This window comes from Lynx rufus, unplaced genomic scaffold, assembly GCF_022079265.1.
Source record: "Lynx rufus isolate CCGP_SWC_20201006 ecotype Redwood Valley unplaced genomic scaffold, mLynRuf1.p SCAF_2, whole genome shotgun sequence".
NCBI lineage: Eukaryota > Metazoa > Chordata > Mammalia > Carnivora > Felidae > Lynx > Lynx rufus.
Genome location: NW_025814834.1, coordinates 120,059,077 through 120,078,962, shown reverse-complemented (window position 1 = coordinate 120,078,962; position 19,886 = coordinate 120,059,077). Strand labels below are relative to the sequence as shown.

General features: G+C 53.9%; 1 protein-coding gene across 1 annotated transcript in view; it reads left to right on the top strand.

The window, feature by feature from the left end:
- The window catches only part of PHGDH (phosphoglycerate dehydrogenase), a 32,750-nt gene extending 17,046 nt beyond the window's left edge, over positions 1–15,704 (top strand). The window contains exons 6-12 of the mRNA XM_047083803.1: positions 5,805–5,937; positions 6,436–6,584; positions 7,998–8,150; positions 11,967–12,099; positions 13,055–13,185; positions 14,250–14,487; positions 15,401–15,704. Of these exons, the coding sequence (XP_046939759.1) occupies positions 5,805–5,937; positions 6,436–6,584; positions 7,998–8,150; positions 11,967–12,099; positions 13,055–13,185; positions 14,250–14,487; positions 15,401–15,555 (1,092 nt within the window). The 3' untranslated portion in view covers positions 15,556–15,704. The remainder of the gene's footprint in view (positions 1–5,804; positions 5,938–6,435; positions 6,585–7,997; positions 8,151–11,966; positions 12,100–13,054; positions 13,186–14,249; positions 14,488–15,400) is intronic.
- The last annotated feature ends 4,182 nt before the right edge of the window (positions 15,705–19,886 follow it).

Genomic DNA, 19,886 nt, shown 5'->3' with positions numbered 1-19,886 from the left:
TTTGGAAATGCGGACGTCAGTAAGACGTTGGTGAGGTCTTTCATGATACCCTTGGGATTAAGATGGAAAACGTGAGCTTGGTGCTAAGGCTTTAGTAACTGGTTGAGCATAGCCCTGTCTCCATCTGGAGGGAGATGGTCCAAGATGGTGAAGGGCTCTCTGCCTTCTCCACCGTTTTCATCAATGGCCTGGATGACAGGAAGCAGGGAGAGGTGGTTAATTCTCAAGGGTGTGGAATGAGATCCTAAAAAACATAAGAAGGCTAGAATGCTAGTTGGGCATCCTAACAGGAAGTCTAGCTAGAATACCTACCAGTGCCCTACACATGGTCCCCCAAAGCAACTGAACATATATTAGATGTAGAGGTGTTGTTAAAAAGCTTTTGTAGCGGGGGAGACCTTTGGTTGACAGAAATACAGTGTACAGTTAAAAGAGGCATGGCTGATAGGAAGGTCATGTGATGTTTGGCAGCATTAAAAGAAGCATGGCTTCCAGAACAAGGAAGGTGACATTTCTCATGTTCTGTACCAGTCAGACTCTGAAGTATTGTGAACCCAAGCTCTGCGAGACTGAAAGTTCTGGAGATGGAAGGTGATGGTGTGAGGTTCCTGTCTATACTTCCTAAGTAAGGGTTGAAGGCACTCGGGTCACTGAGCCCCATCGTGACTTGGGAGGCATCCTGGGAGGCTGCCCAATAGCTAACGGGCAGTCTGTAGAAGAGTATTGCTCTCTAAGCAGTGGATCCACGGAGGACCAAGAGGTACAAGCCCGAGGGAACAGAGCTACAGCCAGAGCTGGCCCCAGATGGAAGGGAGAGAGCCAAGTCTCCCACTACTGCAGATACACCTGTGAGACTGGTTGAGTACTTGGCCGGCACGTGTGGACGAAGTGTATGCATTGGCAGGTGTAGAAGCAGACGGCCTTTAAAACTCTGGTATCTCCAGGCACCCCTTACCCATGGGCTACAAGTTTCTTTATCTGTGGAGTGGTCCTTAGCAGGGAGTTCACTGTGCGGTCGTTGGAAATAGAATAAAACTATTAAGGGCTGTGGTTTGTTACAGTAACTTGGGCAAACACTGTGATTGAAGACAGAGTGGACCAGGAGGCGGAGGAGACTCCGAGGAGCCCTGGTTGGGCGGCTCAGGCAACGCGGCTGAGCATGTGCAGATTATCTTTATCACCCCCTCCCCTCGGGTCTTACCCCGGGCTTTAATCTGTCACCCAGGCTGTTAATCACTAATGAGGCTGTTAATGGGTGACTAACATCCAGCCCCTTCCACAGTATCATGATTTTTTTTTTTTAATTTTTTTTTTTTTTCAACGTTTATTTATTTTTGGGACAGAGAGAGACAGAGCATGAACGGGGGAGGGGCAGAGAGAGAGGGAGACACAGAATCGGAAGCAGGCTCCAGGCTCTGAGCCGTCAGCCCAGAGCCCGACGCGGGGCTCGAACTCACGGACCGCGAGATCGTGACCTGGCTGAAGTCGGACGCTTAACCGACTGCGCCACCCAGGCGCCCCCACAGTATCATGATTTAAGAGTTGACCTCTTCATGTCACAGGAGGGTTGGCAGAGGCCCTTTTGTGCTCAGATGTGGGGGCTGCCCCCCTTTCTTTCCTGTCCTTTCTTTGTCACTATCTGGTCACTCAGGGAAGGGGGGATATGCTGGACCTTAGCTCTGCTAGGGGGCTTCCCAGAAGCACCTGGTTGAGTGTGTGTTGGGGGAGAGCCCTTCTATGCTGTCGTTCCCAACGAGCACAGGCCTGGAAGGAACCTTCCCAGGCCCGCTGAGAGCAGCTGCTGACTGGCTCTGGGCCTCATGGCACAGATGTGTGTTTCGGGATAATTCTGGCAGCCGGTAGCCTGCTGGTGGTCTGGGTCATCTGAGTCAGGCTCCATGGCATTCTTTCTGCCTGAAGATTTTTCCCAACCTCGTGCCGAATCACAGGTTGTACGCTTCGGAGACATTCACGCTGGCGTGTCCCCTAGAATGTGTGATCAGACCCAAGCCCGCCAGGAGCTGAGCCTTGCACTCTCTTACCAAGGTTTTTTCCTGAGGAGCAGACAAGCATCTCTTGACAGTTACTGTGCGGCCAGTGTCGTGATGAATCTGAAGTTGGCCCAGAGGGGTGGACGTTGAACCCAAGGCGCCAGCTCTCACTGATTTCTTTCAGACCCAGCTAATATTTACTGAGGTCTGCCTGGTCAGATACTGTGCTCACGGTGACCCCTCGGGGTCAATATTATCATCCCAGTTTTACAGATAAGGAAACTGAGGCCCAGGAAGGCTGTATGATAATGTTCCAGATAATAGGACTAGTAAATGGTGGAGTCCAGCTGAAACTCCAGGTTTCCTGACTTCCAGTCTGGTGCCCTTTGTTGTGCACCAGCACGGTCTTCGGCCCCGATCTGCACCGGCTGCATGGTGCATGATCCATGCCGTGTCTCTGTGCTCCTCCTTTCTCAGGACAAAGCCTCCCGAGGCAGGCAGCTCCTATCTCAGTCTGGTAACTGCAGTTCCTGCTGCCCTAGAGTACTGATTTTCAAGTTCTTCCCAGAGCCTCAAGTTCCAGAAAGGTGCCTTAGGGACACAGGGAGGGGGACCCTCGGGAGACAGTAGGTGGTAGGGCTCTGGGCCTTCACCTCTTGCAGCCTTGGTCAGTTTTTATATTGGGTTTCTGGTAAGATTCCATTGTCCAAAGGGGAGAGAGTTCTAATCCTAAGGCAAAAGAATTGGCTGTGGGGTAGAAAGGGGGTATGACGGGGAGGCGCCTTTCCTTTGAAGGCCCCCTTGCTCTCTGGCATCCACTGCTAAGCCAGAGGGCCCAGAGTAGGCGTAGGCAGCCTCTCCTGCCTTCTGTGTCACCAGCGGGGAGGTGGCTCTGCATGAAAAGCTAGGCTTCCGCTGCTGCCCAGCAACAGGAGGCTGGTGAGGCCGGGGTTCAGGCGTGGAGCCCCTCTGCGGGTGTCCCTAAGGCTCCCCTAGGAATAGTCATCGGATGGTATGTACCTGGAATTGTTCCAACTTCTGTGCATCAGGACATCTGACCCTTTCCAGGACCCGTCAGGACCCTACTCAGACATTGGTCTCCTGGGCTCAGTGTCACTCTTCCTACTCCGCCCTCCTCCCCTAATGGTCTCCTGATGTGAGAACCCCAACTCCTGGCTGAGTTCAGCTCCTGTCTGCCCTGAGGATCTCGAGTGAAAAATGCAAACGGGTTTTCTCAGCCGAATTCTTCCCTGCAGTTGTCTACAGCTGAACAAGAGAAAGAAAGCTGAGTCAGGGCCCGTTGACCACTGTGGAAGATGCCCATCTCCTCCTTCCCCATCTCCCCCTTTAGCTATAGCCCCCTCCTGTGGGGACACGGAGCCAGGCTCGGCCCGCGGGACCCTTCCTCCCAGCATGCCCCCGCTGCTTCTTGGCTCCTGAGAGCCCAGGAGCCCTAGCGTTGTGTGAACTTGCCTCCATGAGGCTTGGCTTTGTGACCTCTGCTGGTGTTCCCGACCTGTCCCGACTCACATGAACAAAGTACATCTGGATTAGACATGAACAGGGCCATTGTTCCAGACAGCCTCTGAGCCGGCAGACAAAGAGGACTTGTAAGGACATGGGCAGAGATCCTCTCTCCTCCCCCAGACACCTCATTGTCCCCACGAAACGAATAGGTTCTATCTGAAGGGAATGACCATTTGGGCTGGGGTGTCATGACCTTGTGACCTACAGCCTCTCCCCCCAAACCTCCACCTTGGCTTTCCTGGTTCCACGAGGCTGATGATGAAAAACGTGATCTGAAATCTGTACCTTATTCATAACCAACCATTTTCAGTTCCTTCTCTGGAAGGGCTGAATTTTATATAGAAAGCTTCTTTGCTGTGATTTTCTAAGATAACTTTTATGTTTCCCCCAAAGAATTGGTGATCATTGGGGAAACAGTACAAAGCACAGGAAAACATACAGGAGCAAAAAATTCCACCACACAGAGGTGACCACCGTTAAAGTGTTCGAGTATTATGCGTTCTGTTCTGTTTGTTTTTGTTTAATCCTGGGCCATCTCTGAACATTGTAGGGTTCACCTGTAACGTTTCCGGGTTAAGGGAACTTTTTTTTTTCAAGGAATATTGAATTATTGAATGTTGGAGCAGGGGAGGACTTTGAAATCATCCACCTAATTCGTCTACTTAGGACTGAGGACCCAGGTCCAGGCCTCCTGGTTCAGTGTCCGCCCCTTGGCTTCTGCCGGTGTGCCCAGGTCAATTGGCTGTCCTGCCTTCTTGAGGACATTGATGCCTTTGAGGTTTTTATGGCTGCTACACCTCTTTCCCCCAGTCAATGCTGCTGATGTGGACCAAGCTGAAGGAGAGAGTTCCGGGTCGACCTCCTGGGTAGACCCGAAAGAAAGTGGATTAAGTCTTTGCTGTTCAAAGAGGTGTGATGCTTCATGGCTGGTTGCGGGTTCTTCCCAGCTTCTTGTGCTGGCTTGGTAACCTTCAGAGCGTTGCCCTTGCTGAGACATGTGCGACTGGCACCCAACACTGGTCCTGATGCAGGAGAGAAGTGTCTATTTCCTCCACCCCTGTCTTCTCAGGAGGGGCTGTGAGCCTCCCTACCTGATGTAGAAGGATGGGCACTGTGGGCACAGGCCCCAAAATCCAAACACTGGTTCTTGTCCCCACGCCACCATTTGCCCCCTGTGTGACCATGACTAAATCATTTCACCTCGCTGCCTTACTTTCCTCATCTGTAAAATGGGGGAAATCATCGTGCCTAATCCATTGGATATGAGTTGGAAGCACGTGACATAGTAAATGCGAAAGGAGTGTTCGCCATTATGAGAGATGACTACTCCTCCTTTCTTCTTTCTTCTGAGCTTTGTCTTCTCCAACTGTCCTTCCCTCACTGGTATCTGATGGCCTTTGGTAAATATCATGAGGCTGATGGAGTCTGTACCCCCGGAGTTTCCTGCCTGCCCCCTGTCTCCCAGGAGTCGGCCTCCCTTCCTTCTCAGCAGCCTCAGAGAGGTCACTCCGCCTGGGAAATCCCCTCCTCCCTGTCAGCCCAGAACGTTCTTCTGGGTCCCTCCCCATCCACGGTTCCTTTATGTCTCCCTTTCTCCCCTCTTGACATCCTTGTTCCGCACCCCCATCAAACCTGTCTTGTTGAAAGGATCCGTCTCTCATCCTTTAGACCTCTGTGTGATTAGTCACCAAGTCGTGCCTTCCAAGACAAGATGCATTTTAAGAAACTTCAAGAAGGAACCAAACTTTCCTCGCTGATGTGTCTACACCACTCCCCAGTGTCCATTCTTGGTCTCCTTGATCACACTGCCCCCACCCCCTGCTTCCTCACTCTGCTGAAGTTGTCAGTGACCCTGCCTGCGCTCTGACCCCGTGGGTCCTGGGCCACGGCCAGCCTGTCCTCTCTTGCCTGGTTGTACCCCACGAGTGCATCACTGCTCCCCAAGTGGTCGTCCTGCCTCTCCAAGGCTCCCTGCTTGCCATGAGTTTCTGAGCTCCACCTTCCCCCCGCACCCCCCCCAACACTGCTTTTGCATCTGTTGATGGTTAAGGGCCTGGGCCTCCCTTTGCACTCGGGGCCTGCTCCTCCTAATGTGTGAGCCCCACTTTCTCCAGCTCTAAAATAGAATAGTGCCAGCCTTTACTGTATTAGTGTGAGAGGTAAACCGGCGTTTGGAAAGGTTTAGCAATAGTGGCTCACTAAATGGCCACCGTTATTAATAATACCAATACTAAAATTAATAGTGACATCAGCTCCTCTCTCTGTCTCTCTCTCGCTTCTGACCAGACTATAGGGTACGACCCCATCATTTCGCCGGAAGTCTCGGCCTCCTTTGGTGTTGAGCAGCTGCCCCTGGAGGAGATCTGGCCTCTCTGTGATTTTATCACTGTGCACACACCTCTCCTGCCCTCCACCACGGGTACGTGTGTCCCTGCTGATGTGTTGGCCTCAGAAGCCACAGACCGGATCAGGGTGGGCCCTCCGTCTGGCCCTTCTGCAGACGCTGGTGACCAGGTTCCTCGGGCGTGGTGTACGGTGATGCTTTGTTAGCCGGCCCTGCATCACATGGAGCAGGGGTGAGCTAGCTGAAAATGCACGGTATGAACTGGGTCAACATGTCCGACCAGTGATCTCACAGTGTTTTCCTGGGGCCACTGCTGGCCTTTCTGGTTCTGGGGTCTGCTCAATGCACAAATACCTCAGGCAGTACTCGGATGTTTCTAAACTGAGTTAGGCCTAAGTCTGGAACAGAGACTTTTGCCCCAGAGCGTCCGAGAAGGGAGAGGTGAGACCAGAGAAGCTGTCGCCCTGCTGGAAGGAGGCCAGCGGGGAAGGAGCTGGTGGGCAAGGGGGGGCCTGGTACTGGTGCCCAGATGCCAAGCACCGGCGCTGCAGTAAATCTCCTCCCTCCTCGCAGGCTTGCTGAATGACAGCACCTTTGCCCAGTGCAAGAAGGGGGTGCGTGTGGTGAACTGCGCTCGGGGAGGGATCGTGGACGAGGGCGCCCTGCTCCGGGCCCTGCAGTCGGGTCAGTGTGCTGGTGCTGCACTGGACGTGTTTACGGAGGTGAGTGCCTGGCAGAGGACAGGAGCGGTGAGCAGAGGGGCCCCGGGCAGAGAGCCCGGCAGGCACAGAAGCCTTTGGCTTAGGTCTCTAGCACCTGTGGTAAACGGGACAAATCGTGTTGCCACAGATCACGCCCTTGTGATCTGAGGAGCCCTTGCAGAGCTTACTACAGAGACAGCCATGTTGTTTTTTGCAAAACTCAGATGTTAAATAGGACCCAATTCCTGGTCGCAGGCGCCCTCCACTGCTGCCATGTGGATAACTTCTGGGGAGACGGTGCCACAAATGAGTTCTGAGGTTGAGGACTTGGGGCAGAGAGAGGTCACTTGGGGCAGGGTGCAATGTATTGGTGCAGGTCTCGATGAAATGAATCCCATTGCCAAGAAGACGTTCCACCCAGTGTCCGTTGGCTTATCCTCTCTTCAGGGAAGGAAACGAAGCCCGAGAATAATGGCCAGAAGTGTCCCCCTGGTCCCAAGCATGGGCTGCTCTTTCTCTCTCTCCATGGGAGAGCTGGAATGACGGATAGGGCATTTCCACTCAGATGCTGTTGGCCTCTCTCAAAAGCCCTGCCACCAGCATCAGAGATCCGGGAGAAAGAGCAAGGATTTTGGATTAGGCAGCTGGGGGTTGCTGGTTACTTGCGGTGGGGCCTTGGCGGGTCCCCAGCCCTCTCTGAGCCCTGGAGCACTCACTGTGTCTTCCCTGCCCAGGGACACAGTTCCTTGGGTTGGTACTCCTTGTCATCTTAACCAGACGGTAAGCTTCTCGAAGGCAGACTCACGCCTGGCCATCCCCCAGCCCAGCACCTTCCTCTTGCTGTCTTTGGCCTCCTCATGGCACTTGCTAATATGTGGACAGCACTCACAGGCCCAAGCGGCCAGACAAGAGACCTGAGTGATGTTCCCAAAGGCAGTGCGTTGTGCTCAGTGAGCCGAAGGGTGGGAGGGACACTGAAGGGTGGGCAGAGGGGCTCGGGTGGACCGCCGGTTGTGGTGACAGCCAGGATGTGACACCTGTGCAGAGAGCCTACTGTGTGAAGAGCTGACAGTCCGTGCTGCACGGATTCAGGGGAAAAACCAGTAACAGCAACACTGGCTGACAGCCTCCTGAGTTACTGGCACATAATCTGCACAGCAGTGTTACCGGATGGCTGGTATTAGCCCATTTTATAGATGATGAAACCAAGGCTCAGAGAAGTAGGCGGAGATTTACCCGAAGGCGCATAAACGGTGGAGCTGAGATGCAAATCCCATCCATCCTTCTGTCCACTCTGCCGTGGTGGGACATTAATGAGGAAGCCGGGCCTGGAGACCAGTGACCTGGCAAGACTGAAGTAGAAGGCGTCGTCACCCCTGCCCTTCTCTCCGGTTTCCCTGGGCAGCCAACCAAGAGGTGTCTCTTTCTGGGTAGGAGCCACCGAGGGACCGTGCCTTGGTGGACCACGAGAGCGTCATCAGCTGCCCCCACCTGGGTGCCAGCACCAAGGAGGCCCAGAGCCGCTGCGGGGAGGAGATTGCCATCCAGTTTGTGGACATGGTGAAGGGGAAGTCCCTGGCGGGGGTGGTAAGTATGGCCAAGTGGGGCTGGAGCCCAGGGTTCAGGGGGAGGAGCAGGAGCGGGGCATCTGGTTTTGGGGAGTGGTGATAGCTCCTGTGAGCAGTAGTGTGCCGATCTGATTCTGCTCTGGGAGCAGAAGATAAGGAGTCCCCTGAGCCAGGCCTGTGGGTGGGGTGGCAGGAGCCGCCCTGTCCCAGCCTTGGTAGCTACAGCCAGGCCGTGGGGAGCCGGCTCGGCACTGCTATATTGTAGCCTTGCTGCTGAGATTGCTGCTCTTCCCAGGGTCTGGGCTCCGGAGAAACGCTCCTTTGTTCCCCACAAGCCTCAGGAATGAAGGAGTGTGGCCTGGGTGATGCTGGATGGTGCTGGATGCCGTGGGGAGTGGCAGCTGGGGGACCGGCCGGTGGAGAAGCTTGTCAGGGTCCTCTCTCACCTCCGAGGCCTGAGTGCTCCTTGTCCCATGTCCACCTTAGAACCCTGGGCGGGGCGAGTCCCCAGTCCCAGAATGAACCCCCCCAAGCCCCCTCTGTTTCCCCAAATCATGGCCTGGTGTCCCTACTTCCTCTCTTAGCTCATACTCAGCCCTTCCTGGCACATTTTGCCTCCAAGCTTAACTTAACTTACTTCCAGTCCTGTCTCAATCATTCAGTCTTTGGATGTCCCTTAAGCTCCAGTGGGTACCAGAATCTGTCCTAACCCTCTGGGGACACCGATGACTAAGGAAGGCATAGCTCTCTTTCAGGGGGGCTTGCCACCCCTTCACAAAGACTTGCTTGACCTTTCCAGTCCAGTTTCAACCCATTGGCAATGGACCATATTCTCCCTTGTTAAGATCTCATGAGTTTATATCTTTAAGTTCTGAATCACTACTCCAGAAGGGAGCCAAGGTTGGTCCCCCACCTTCCTGGCTGACCCTCAGCCTGGGGATTTTCACAGCCGAGGACGGAACCATAGCAGGAGAGACACAGGATGCTTTGTTCAGCCCGCCAGCCCTGGTTTGATAGCCCAGCTTTCTGGGCCACCCTGCCGTCTACACCCTGAGGGAGTAAGGGAGCCAGCTGCTCCCCTGAAGGACCGACCCCATCCCCCGCCCCCAGGGCCAGCCTGGTGGTCAGCGACCACACTTGGCCAGCCCATCTGTGTGCCTCTCCCCTATGTATTCTGCGTCACTTGGCTCCCCAGAGTGGGGGGCACTTTCTCCCTTTGCACATCTAGTTTCTGAGCAGGTCCCCCCAGGTGATGCGCTGGGACCTGGGCTGAGGCCTGGGCAGTGGCCAGTATCCACCAACTGGGGCTGGGCTTTTCCCTTTGTAGCCCTTTGCCAGGCATGCGTCTGCCCACCTGTCACAGCCCTTGGGAGTTCCCATGGTGTCATTAGGTCATGGTGGCATTCCAGGCCTTTTCATGCTGGGGGCTCCTTACCACCAGCTCCATCAAATGGAACCACAAGCTATTCCCATCTTATATCAGAGGTAAACTCTCTTGGTCAAAGTAAACTTGGGCAAAAATTTTTTTTTAATTATTTTTAATGTTTGTTTATTTTTTTTTTTTTTAATTTTTTTTTTTCAACGTTTATTTATTTTTGGGACAGAGAGAGACAGAGCATGAACGGGGGAGGGGCAGAGAGAGAGGGAGACACAGAACCGGAAACAGGCTCCAGGCTCTGAGCCATCAGCCCAGAGCCTGACGCGGGGCTCGAACTCACGGACCGCGAGATCGTGACCTGGCTGAAGTCGGACGCTTAACCGACTGCGCCACCCAGGCGCCCAATGTTTGTTTATTTTTGAGAGAGACAGAGTGCAAGGCTGGAAGGGACCGAAAGAGAAAAAGACACAGAATCCGAAGCAGGCTCCAGGCTCTGAGCTGTCAGCACAGAGCCCGATGTGGGGCTCAAACCCACAAACTGTGAGATCGTGACCTGAGCCAAAGTCTGAGGCTTAACCAAATGAATCACCCGGGTGCCCCTACACTTGGGAAAATTTAAGTCTCACGCAAAGCGGCTGGCTGTCCTGCGGTAGGCTTTTGGAAAGAAAGACATTTGTGTCACATGGGAAATCTCTCCCCGTGCGTCCACTTCAGTTTCGTTCTGTCCTAACCTTAGACACAGACTAACAGTAGGGTCAGGCGCCTGACTCTTGGAGCCCTCCCGCTTGTTCTGTGACCCTGCAAGGAGCACCCCCGGGTTGGGTTCCGCAGAGGCTGCCCAGAGGACACTTTCCTCCACGTCCTGCAAGCTCAGCCCAGCCCACTGGCGGGTGGCACTTCCACTCTGCTCCTGGCCACTGGGCCTGCCTCGTCCCACCTCCTGGTTCACTGCTGCTCTTTTCTGTGTCCCCTTGGAGAGGAGCAGGGAGACCCCGCCACAGGAGCCCTCAAGCCAGGATGCCGCCCGCGCAGAAGGGTCTGGTGGGAAGCTCTGCCCCCCTGGCTATTTCCAACATCAGCAGCCTGTTTGATTTGGGTCAAACCCCAGGTTTCAAATTAAATCCTTCTTCAATTCTTTGGTTCTCTTTACACGTTGAGTCACCAAAGTGGCCAATGCTTAATTTCAGAGCCAGACCATCTTTTTTCTTTTTTCTTTTCTTTTCTTTTCTTTTCTTTTCTTTTCTTTTCTTTTCTTTTCTTTTCTTCTTTTAAGTTTATTTATTTATTTTGAGAGAGAGTGCACATGCAGGGAAAGGACAGAGAGAGAGGGAGAGAGAGCATCCCAAGCAGGCTCTGTGTTGTCAGCACAAAGCCCTACACAGGGCTCAAACTCACAAACCATGAGATCAGGACCTGAGCTGAAATTAAGAGTCAAATGCTTATCCAACTGAGCCACCCAGGTGCCTCACCCTTTTTTTTGGGTAGAGTTTATTTACAGAGCCAGACCATCTTGAGCCACAAAATGGAATCAAAATTCTGACCCAGGACAAGCTGGCTTTGTTACCAAGTTCCTGGTTGGGGGTCCAGACCTACCCTAGACTTCTACCTTTAAAAAAATTTTTTTTTAACATTTATTTATTTTTGATAGAGAGAGAGAGACAGAGCACAGCAGGGGAGGGGCAGAGAGAGAGGGAGACACAGAATCTGAAGCAGGCTCCAGGCTCTGAGCTGTCAGCACAGAGCCAGGCATGGGGCTCGAACTCATGAACCATGAGATCATGACCTGAGCCGAAGTCAGATGCTTAACCGCCTGAGCCACCCAGGTGCCCCTAGACTTCTACCTTTAGAAGGACACATGGCTTTTGCCCCCTTTAGCTGCCCAGGTTGCCTTGTGCTGGGCCAACGTTTGAAAGGTGATAGGAGCATCAAGAGTATGTGAATTCAACTTCACAAATTGTGATATTTGGTCAAAGTGATTAATGACCATGTACACACTCACTTTTTTAATTGAGGTATAAAGTAAACAGGAAGGCATCCTGGAACGACCTACCACTCTAGGTCCACGTGATCTGTGACTTGCCATACAGCTTACGTCAAAGACCCACCTTCCTACTGTGCCGTCCGGACCCTTCCCCAGCACAGGAAAGACCAGTCTCCCACGGCGGGGGGGTGAGGCTGGCACTGTTCAGGGACGGAGACATTCCTTTATCCCCCTTCTGGAGATTTGGAATGGTCTTAGCCTTTTGTGTGCTTTTCTGGCTCTACAGCAATCCCCAGCAAGTTATTGTCTTGTTGGTGGCTGATGGAAGTTGCCTTCCCTCCCAGCCCCTCAGGCACACGAAGCAAGGATGGGTCTGTGCCTTGTGCTGTCTACGTGGAGCTGTGGTTGGTAGCTGAGGTGGGCAGACGTTTGCCCCTCCTTTTCCTGACCTTAGCTCTGCTCCCCTTTCTGTGCAGGTGAACGCCCAGGCCCTTACCAGTGCCTTCTCTCCGCACACCAAGCCTTGGATTGGTCTGGCAGAAGCTCTGGGGGCACTGATGCGAGCCTGGGCTGGATCCCCCAAAGGGACCGTCCAGGTGGTAACACAGGGTGAGCTGGGGACACTGCAGAGGGAGGGGAAGAGGGTTGTGTGTGCAGCAGTTCAGCGACAGTGAGGGACTGGGAAGCAACTTGACCTGGTCTTGTGACCCCATGTCCCACGTTATGTCCGCATATGGCTCACTTGCTACCCAGTGGGGACAGGGGAGGGGCGCAGAAAAATCACTGGGAAATACATGTGATTTTCACAAGTCACGTTTGTATAGTATTTTTAAGATGTAGGTGTTCTGGGTGCCAGAGAAACCTCCACAAGAGACAGAGTTTCACATGAGAGGCCACAGGATTGGTGGAGGGAGTCCCAGATTAAGCGACAGGACCTTTGATTCTGGGTTTGGCCCTGTCGCTTACCTGCTGTGTGACTTTCCTTTCTCTGAGCCTTGGGTTCTTGAAAAGTGAGAGTTGGGGTGGGCGTGCTAGATGAGGCGGTGGGACAGTTCGGGCTCTGTGACATAGTAAGTTGGGTCCTCGGGCAAGCCGATGGTCCTGGGGAGCAGTTGATCAGCTGGGGAGTGGGCATGAGGACAGTACTTGAGGTCTGCCCTCAGGCTCCAGCCACTTTTGCAGTGGGTCCAGCTTGTGCGGATGTGGTGAGAGATGGGGGAGGAGTCTAGCTCCCCAAACCCTGCCGAGGCTTGCCCCCCACCATGGCCTGCTATGCATCTGCTCACTTGGGGAGAGCTCGGGGGTGGTTAGACCCTGAGCACTGCCAGTAATAGGCAAGGTCAGAGCCAGGGGATCCCCGGAGAAAACAATGCGGGGAACTGGGTGGCAGTTACTGGCTCTCTGCCCTCCAGAGGGAGGCAGAACTGCCCCGGGCAGGGTGGGGGGTCGGGGGGACAGGGCATCGAGGAGGCCAAGACCCAAAGCTAGGCGCCAGTGGTCTCCGGCCCGCGGCTCCTGTGTTGTTCACCAAACAGTGATCTTATGATAACTTCTCCGTCCCCAGGAACCTCCCTGAAGAATGCTGGGAACTGCCTGAGCCCCGCGGTAATTGTTGGCCTCCTCAAAGACACTTCCAATCAGGCGGATGTGAACTTGGTGAACGCCAAGCTGCTGGTGAAAGAGGCTGGCCTCAATGTGTGTGCCCCTCGCCCCCCCTTTCCTTTCCCTCTGGGCCCTGCCCTTCTCTCCCTACCTTTCCAGAATATGCTTATAGCCCCGCTCATTGAGTGGGAGCCCCGAGTGTAGGCCCCGTCGTTGACACTGACCGTCTGTGATAGGCAGCCATCGTTTCTCTGTCCGCCTGCCTCTGAGTGTTGCTGAGTGAACCCAGCCCTCCTGATAGTGCTTTGTGTATAAGTGCCCCATGAGAATGGGAGGCCAGAGCAGCACCCCTATTTTACAGCTGAGGAAGACGAGGGGCCAGGCTGCATCTGGCCGGAGGCTGGGAGGTAGACCAGCAGTCTCTGACTCCTCTTACCATAGCACCGAGTTTCTTTCTTTCTTTTTTTTCTTTTTTTTTTTTTTTTACATTTGTTTATTTTCAAGAGACAGAGTGTGAGTGGGGGAGGGGCAGAGAGAGAGGGAGACACAGAATCCCAAGCAGGCTCCAGGCTCCAAGCTGTCACCACAGAGCCTGATGCGGGGCTCAAACCCACCAACTGTGAGATCATGACATGGGCCGAAGTCGGACGCTTAACCGACTGAGCCACCCAGGCGTCCCCATAGCACCCAGTTTCTTGATTAGCTTGCAAATTCTGGAAGCTTCCTACATGGCCCTCATGCCTCCCCTTTGGTGTCTTCCCCTCTGCTTCCCTTTGTAGAGCACAGCCTGCGTTTCTCAGCCAGCGGGAACTCCCATGGCTCCCCTCTTCTTCTCCTCCTCCACTAGGCCAGGGAGTCTGTGCAGGAAGTGGTGGGCAGGGCAGGCCGCCCCCTTTCTCCTCCTTCCCAAAGGCTCCCAGCCTTTGCCCGTACCTGGCAGATCTCTCCTTGCCCTCCCTTGACGGAGGCCTTTGACTGTCCCAGGAAGCTAATGCTCAGGGACACCTGACTGGGCCGATTGGCCCTCTCCTCCGGCCCTGAATCGCTGAGCGTGTTGACCGGCCTGGAGCGCTACAGATCAGCAGTGAGGTGGACACAGAGGGGGGATGCAATGCAGCCGGCAGGCATAACAGAGCCCCCTTGCCTTCTCCCCGCAGGTGACCACCTCCCACAACCCTGCTGGGCCAGGGGAGCAGTGCTGTGGGGAAAGCCTGTTGACCGTGGCCCTGGCAGGTGCCCCCTACCAGACTGTGGGCTTGGTCCAGGGCACCACGCCAGTGCTGCAGGCGCTCAACGGAGCTGTCTTCAGGCCAGAGGTGCCTCTCCGCAGGGGTCTGCCCCTGCTCATCTTCCGGGCTCAGCCGGCTAATCCTGCGATGCTGCCCACCATGATTGGTGAGGAGGGGTTCGTAGGGCTGGCCTGTGCCCTTGAAGCAGGGGCGAGTGTGTGTGTGGCACGGGACTGGGGTGGGAGGGGCGGTGGTCTCCCCTGGCATTGGGCTCTATGGACCTTTGCCTCCTGTAGCCCCTCTCTGCCCCTCAGGGCATTTCTGGATCTGCAGCACACAGTGGGGGGGGGGGGGTCTGTCTTGCCAGTTCCCAGAACATTTGGGAAGTGGATACAGAGTTCAGAGAGAAAGTGCCTTATCTCAGGTCACAGAACTGTGGGCCGGCGGTAGGACCCCAGAGCCCCTACTGACTGGCCTGCTCACCATATTAAGCACACAGCATGGACGTGCCTGGAGAGCTGGGTCCCAGGCCTCTGGGCCCAGGAACTCTGAGCCTTTGAGTGTGGCTCTCCTGCCTGCGGGCCGGACAGCAACCAAGCCTGTGTAGACATCTGCTCCGGCAGTCGTGAGCATCTTGGACCTGCCCCAGGCCTCTGGCACCGGGACACTGGGAGTTTTGGAGCCGTTCCAGGTTTGGCTGAGTGCATCCACAGACCTCAAAGGGCCTAATTTCACCATCCTTGCCAGCTGACCAGAGGCACTTTCCCCTGCTTTTCTCCTTTGCTGTTGGTCCAGATAAAACCGACAACAAGCAAGTCAGGAGAAGGCTCGAAATCTGTGCCTGGATCTTCCCTTCTCTGCCTTGCCTGATGGTCAGGGTGTTCCTAAAGAGTCTCTGGATAGCGAGGGAAGCTGGGCAGGTGCCCTGGTGAACTGTCCCTTAGCTCTTTGATTCTGAGACTATCACCCCCCATTGCAACTTTGATCACAGGAATCCAGGACTTCCAATCCTGCTCCCTGCCTCTTGCTTCTTCCCCCATGCCCCGTGCCAACCAGGAGTTTGTCTGTCTACTTCCCAGGCCTTCTGGCAGAGGCAGGAGTGCAGCTGCTGTCTTACCAGACCTCGATGGTGTCAAATGGGGAGACCTGGCACGTCATGGGCCTCTCCTCTCTGCTGCCCAGCCTGGACGTGTGGAAGCAACATGTGACTGAGGCTTTCCAGTTCCAGTTCTGAGCCCTAGGGGCTTTTCTGAAGAAAACCTGCCCACCGTGACCAACAAAGAGAGGAGATCCACATCTCTCGGGCCGATACTGCTTACTCTGCAGACCTCAGCTGACCTCTGTAGAGCAGTGAGAACCACCCAATAAAAAGCCTACCCCAGATCGCCAATGCACTGCTGTTATTACCCTGAAGAGCCACCAGAGGGCACCCGCAGGCAGCCGTGGGCAAGGTTCGGCTGCAGGAGGGTAGTGGGTGTGGCGGGAGATTGGCGTGAGCAAAGTGCATGCCTGGGTGTGTGCTCAGAAGAGGGATCCCTCTCTTGTCTGTCTGTCAGGTTATTCAAGCGCATTTTTTGCAGGTAGAAAACTCGGTATTTCAGAATCCTGTGGTATTTCAGATCCCTTCCATCTGGGAGTATACGTGCACGTGAAAAAACAGAATTCCTCAAACGGGCACGTTATGCACGCAGGCTAGGTGATTTGCCTAGGAGGAAGCTTAAAACCCAGACCGTTCCCAAAGAAGTCACCATTCAGTGGGAGGGACAGCACACAGAGGCCACTGGGTGTGCTGAGGTGTGTATGAATTCATGTTGAGTCCAGAAGAGACATGATTTGAGCTGAGGGTGATATCCCTGAGGTGTTCAGAAGGTTTCATAAGGGGAAAAAAGTAAGTTAAGGTATGAGGCATGAGAATACTTGCGATTTCACAAAGCCAGCTCAGAACGGGTTGGACAGTGTATTACTTGACTTTAAAAAAGAAAAAAAAAAAAGATGGTTTTCACGAAACATGACAGAATGGCACTCTCTGACCCTAAGGGCTTTACCTTTTGATGGTTCCTCCCTTTTAGGAGGAGATGACCTATACCTACCTTGGGCCCAATAGCATCTGTTTTTGAGGCTCCCATCTGGACTGAGAAGGCCTGGCCCAGGGCTGCTGGTGGGCATTCGCGGGAGCGACCCCCCACTATGGCCTCTTGAGTGCTGTGATTGAGTGAAAGGCCCAGGGGAACGACCGGGGATGGTGCCTGTGCTGTGTCTGCAGTGCTCCGAGAAAAGGGTGGGCCTTCAAGGAATGTCTAATTCTCCTAAACCTTTGTTTTCTCATCAGGAGGAGGGATGGGTGGCTCAGAACCCCAGTGAGGATTAAAGCGATTAACATGGGGTTTCTGGGAAGTGCACTTGGTAAATACGAGTTTCTTCATCCCTTCCTTTGAGAGTAGACGGCAGGTCTCCCTCAGTCTCTTTCACAGAATCCCATGCACCAACGAGGACTTCCCTTGAGGCCACCGATCCTAGAAAAACAGGCTGAAACTGATCAAGTTCCAAAGTGCGTTGAAATTCGAACTCAACATTCAGTCTCGGTGTTTTTCTTCAAAACTCTCTGGACACACCGTACTTGGTGCTCAAAGGTGGTCAGAACAACTTCTGGGAACTCTAACTACTGGAAGCATCTCTAAGTGGCTTTCTAGCCTTGGTGGCCTGAAAAGGCATGGGACAATTTCCTTGCATCGTCTTGTCCCACGACCATCCACATAACTTCCAGATCCATAAAAGCAAGACTTGCAAACCCAGCTGGCGCCACACAGAGGATGCTGTTTATTCCTCGGTGTCCCTCTGTGGTTTGTGGCGTCTCTGTACACCTCACTTTGGAGAGCAATGTCATTCTGGTGTATCTTGGCCTGGAAGGAGAGGCGTGCCTTCAGCTCTCTCATGGAAGCAGTGGGCCGGCCAGTCTTCACGTCTGTGTTGATGCGTGTGCATCATGTGATGCATTCCTGCTCGAGGCACCTGTAACGTGGCTCGGTGCCCTTACCTGGTGATCCTTTCATCCTCTTTCCTGCTCCAGGTCACCCAGGGCAATTTTTTTTTTTCCTACACAGGGAAATTCTTTACCCGCCAGCCCTCTGTGGACAAATAAACCAATGATAGTAGCAGACTTTAGGGTGAACGTGGGACAGGGCAACTGAAAATCCTTCCCTCCTGTGCTGACCTTCCATAGGTGGGGAGGGCTCTTTTCACAGCCAGCAGGTGTCAGTTTCAAGGAAGTGCTCCCAGAGCCATGAGAGGAAGGCCCAGTGCTCTCAGTGAAGGAGGGGACTTGCATGGGGCCAGGAACCTCTGTGCAGTAGATGCAATGACCAATGACATCCTGGGTGCCCTGGGTTGAACCAGGGCTGATAATTGGCTGGTGTGCCAAGGGCACAGGCAGCATCTATTCAACTGGTCGGCATCCTGATATCCTCATTGTTAAATCTTTTTATGATCACGCCCACATTGTGTTCACATGACTCCTGAGTGGAGGCAGGCACCAGCATCGGGTGATATGGAAGGTTCTGGTTGCTCAGGCCAGCAGAGGCAGTTTCAGCACCAAGACCCCACAGTGAGCTCCGTTTGGATAGAAGGCAAGGAAGGCCCAGAAACTCTGATCTCAAGAACTCCGGTGAGTAGGGTTTTTTCCCCATGCCTACAGACGCCACTCCAGAGACCTTAGGAAAGGCATATGTTGTCCCGCCAGGATTGCCAACTAGACTAAGGGCCCCCAAACAGCTTGCCGAGGGGGAGCAGGCAGCAGGGTTCAGCAAAGGGGGGCTGCTGAGCCGTAGCCCCAGCTGGTGTGACCGGAGGAGTTCAGCACACGCTCGGAGAAGGCTGGGAAGTCAGCGGATGCTGTGTTAGCTGCTCAAATCGGGGTTTATCTCAGATTTTCTGGTGCCTCTTGTGACAGGAACAGCCTTGGGCACACAGTGAAGTGGGCTGGCTCAGCATCTCATTCCCACAGGCCCCGTGCCCCGCTATCCCTAGCACCTCCCCTGCCAGCCGGCCCTGCTCCCCAACAACGGAAACCATCTTCTCTGCCTCATAGCACCCCTTTCTCACCGGAACAGCTGAGGATGCTTTCTAAAAGGCCCTTTGTCCTTCGTCCCCGTCTCGCACCTCTCTCAGCTCAATCCCACCTCTTTGAACCACTGCTATTTTATGAGGACCCTAGAAAAAGGAGTGCCCTAACCCAAGGGGGTACAAACCATCTTGTGATGGAAAAATTCCCTGGTAGCTACCAAAATTCTTTTTTTTTTTTTGGCTGGAGGAGTAAAAAGCATGCTATATTAACCTCTGCCCTGTGTTTATTGCCCCAGATAACATAGGCAAGGCCTGAACAAGGAGCTTTGGTTGCCCTTGAAGTCATTTCTAGCCTGTTCTGCGTGGTGGCATCATTAGATCAGGGAAGGAAGCTGGCGCAGAAGCTATTTCCCCTAAGCCTCTCAGAGAGTGGAACTGGACGGAGAGAGGGAGGGTGTGAGGTGTGTGCTTAGCAGTTTTACAGCTGGAGGGGGGAGCGGTGTGGTGAGGAGACTGGGGGCCGCGGAGCCCAAAGGTCCAGCAGGCTTCTGTGCATGTTGGCTGGTGCAGGTTTTGTGCTGGTTTCTGAGAACTATAAGCGAGTTCCTCCCTCTAACTTTTGCATTGTGTTATATGGGCTTATATAGGGGCACCTGGGGGGCTCAGTCGGTTGAGCATCCAACTTAAGCTCCGGTCATGATCTTGCGGTTCATGGGTTTGCGCCCCATGTCAGGCTCTGTGCTGACAGCTCAGGGCCTGGAGTCGGCTTCGAATTCTGTGTCTCCTTCTCTCTCTGCCCCTCTCCTACTCACACTCTGTCTCTCAAAGATAAATAAATGTAAAAAAATAAATAAATAAAAAAGTTCCCGGTATAAAATTTAGAAATTGACAGAAAAACTTAAGAAAGGAATGAAGCTATAACAGCACAGAAATTTAATAATGATACCAACAGCCACAAAGCTGTGATAAGCAAAGTTATCTGGATGATTTCACAGTTCTGGAGGGCAGCGATTGTGAGCTAGGCCTTCTTTCCAACCCCTCCTCCCCAGAAGACCGCTGCAGTACCATAAGCCCTTGACAATGATTGTGGCAGAGAAAGGCATAAAGAGCGCTAAGGATGGCCCCTCACCCTCCAGGGGCAGTGCTTCTGGGGGCTACTGTGTCGGATCCAATCCATTTCCATCTAAGAGTGGGCTTTTAAAAATATGATCCGTGGGCAGAAATTCTGCTGGTGTAGATTTCTCAGGAACCACTCCATGGATCTGTAGAATTTAAAGAAAGAAAAGAACCACATCAATGCGACTCTCATCCTGGGCATCCCTCCCTTGCTCCTGGTACCTGTTTCTTGTCTGAGGTGAGGCTATGCAGAGGGGCTCTCCTACCTGGTCCTGAGGTCTGGGGAGCTCCGCTGCCCACCCAGACCCGAGCCTAGGTGCCTGAGCTTCCCCTGTGCCCCGTGCCACGGGAGCCAAGGGACACATTCTGCCTGATGCAAGAGCGGGATGG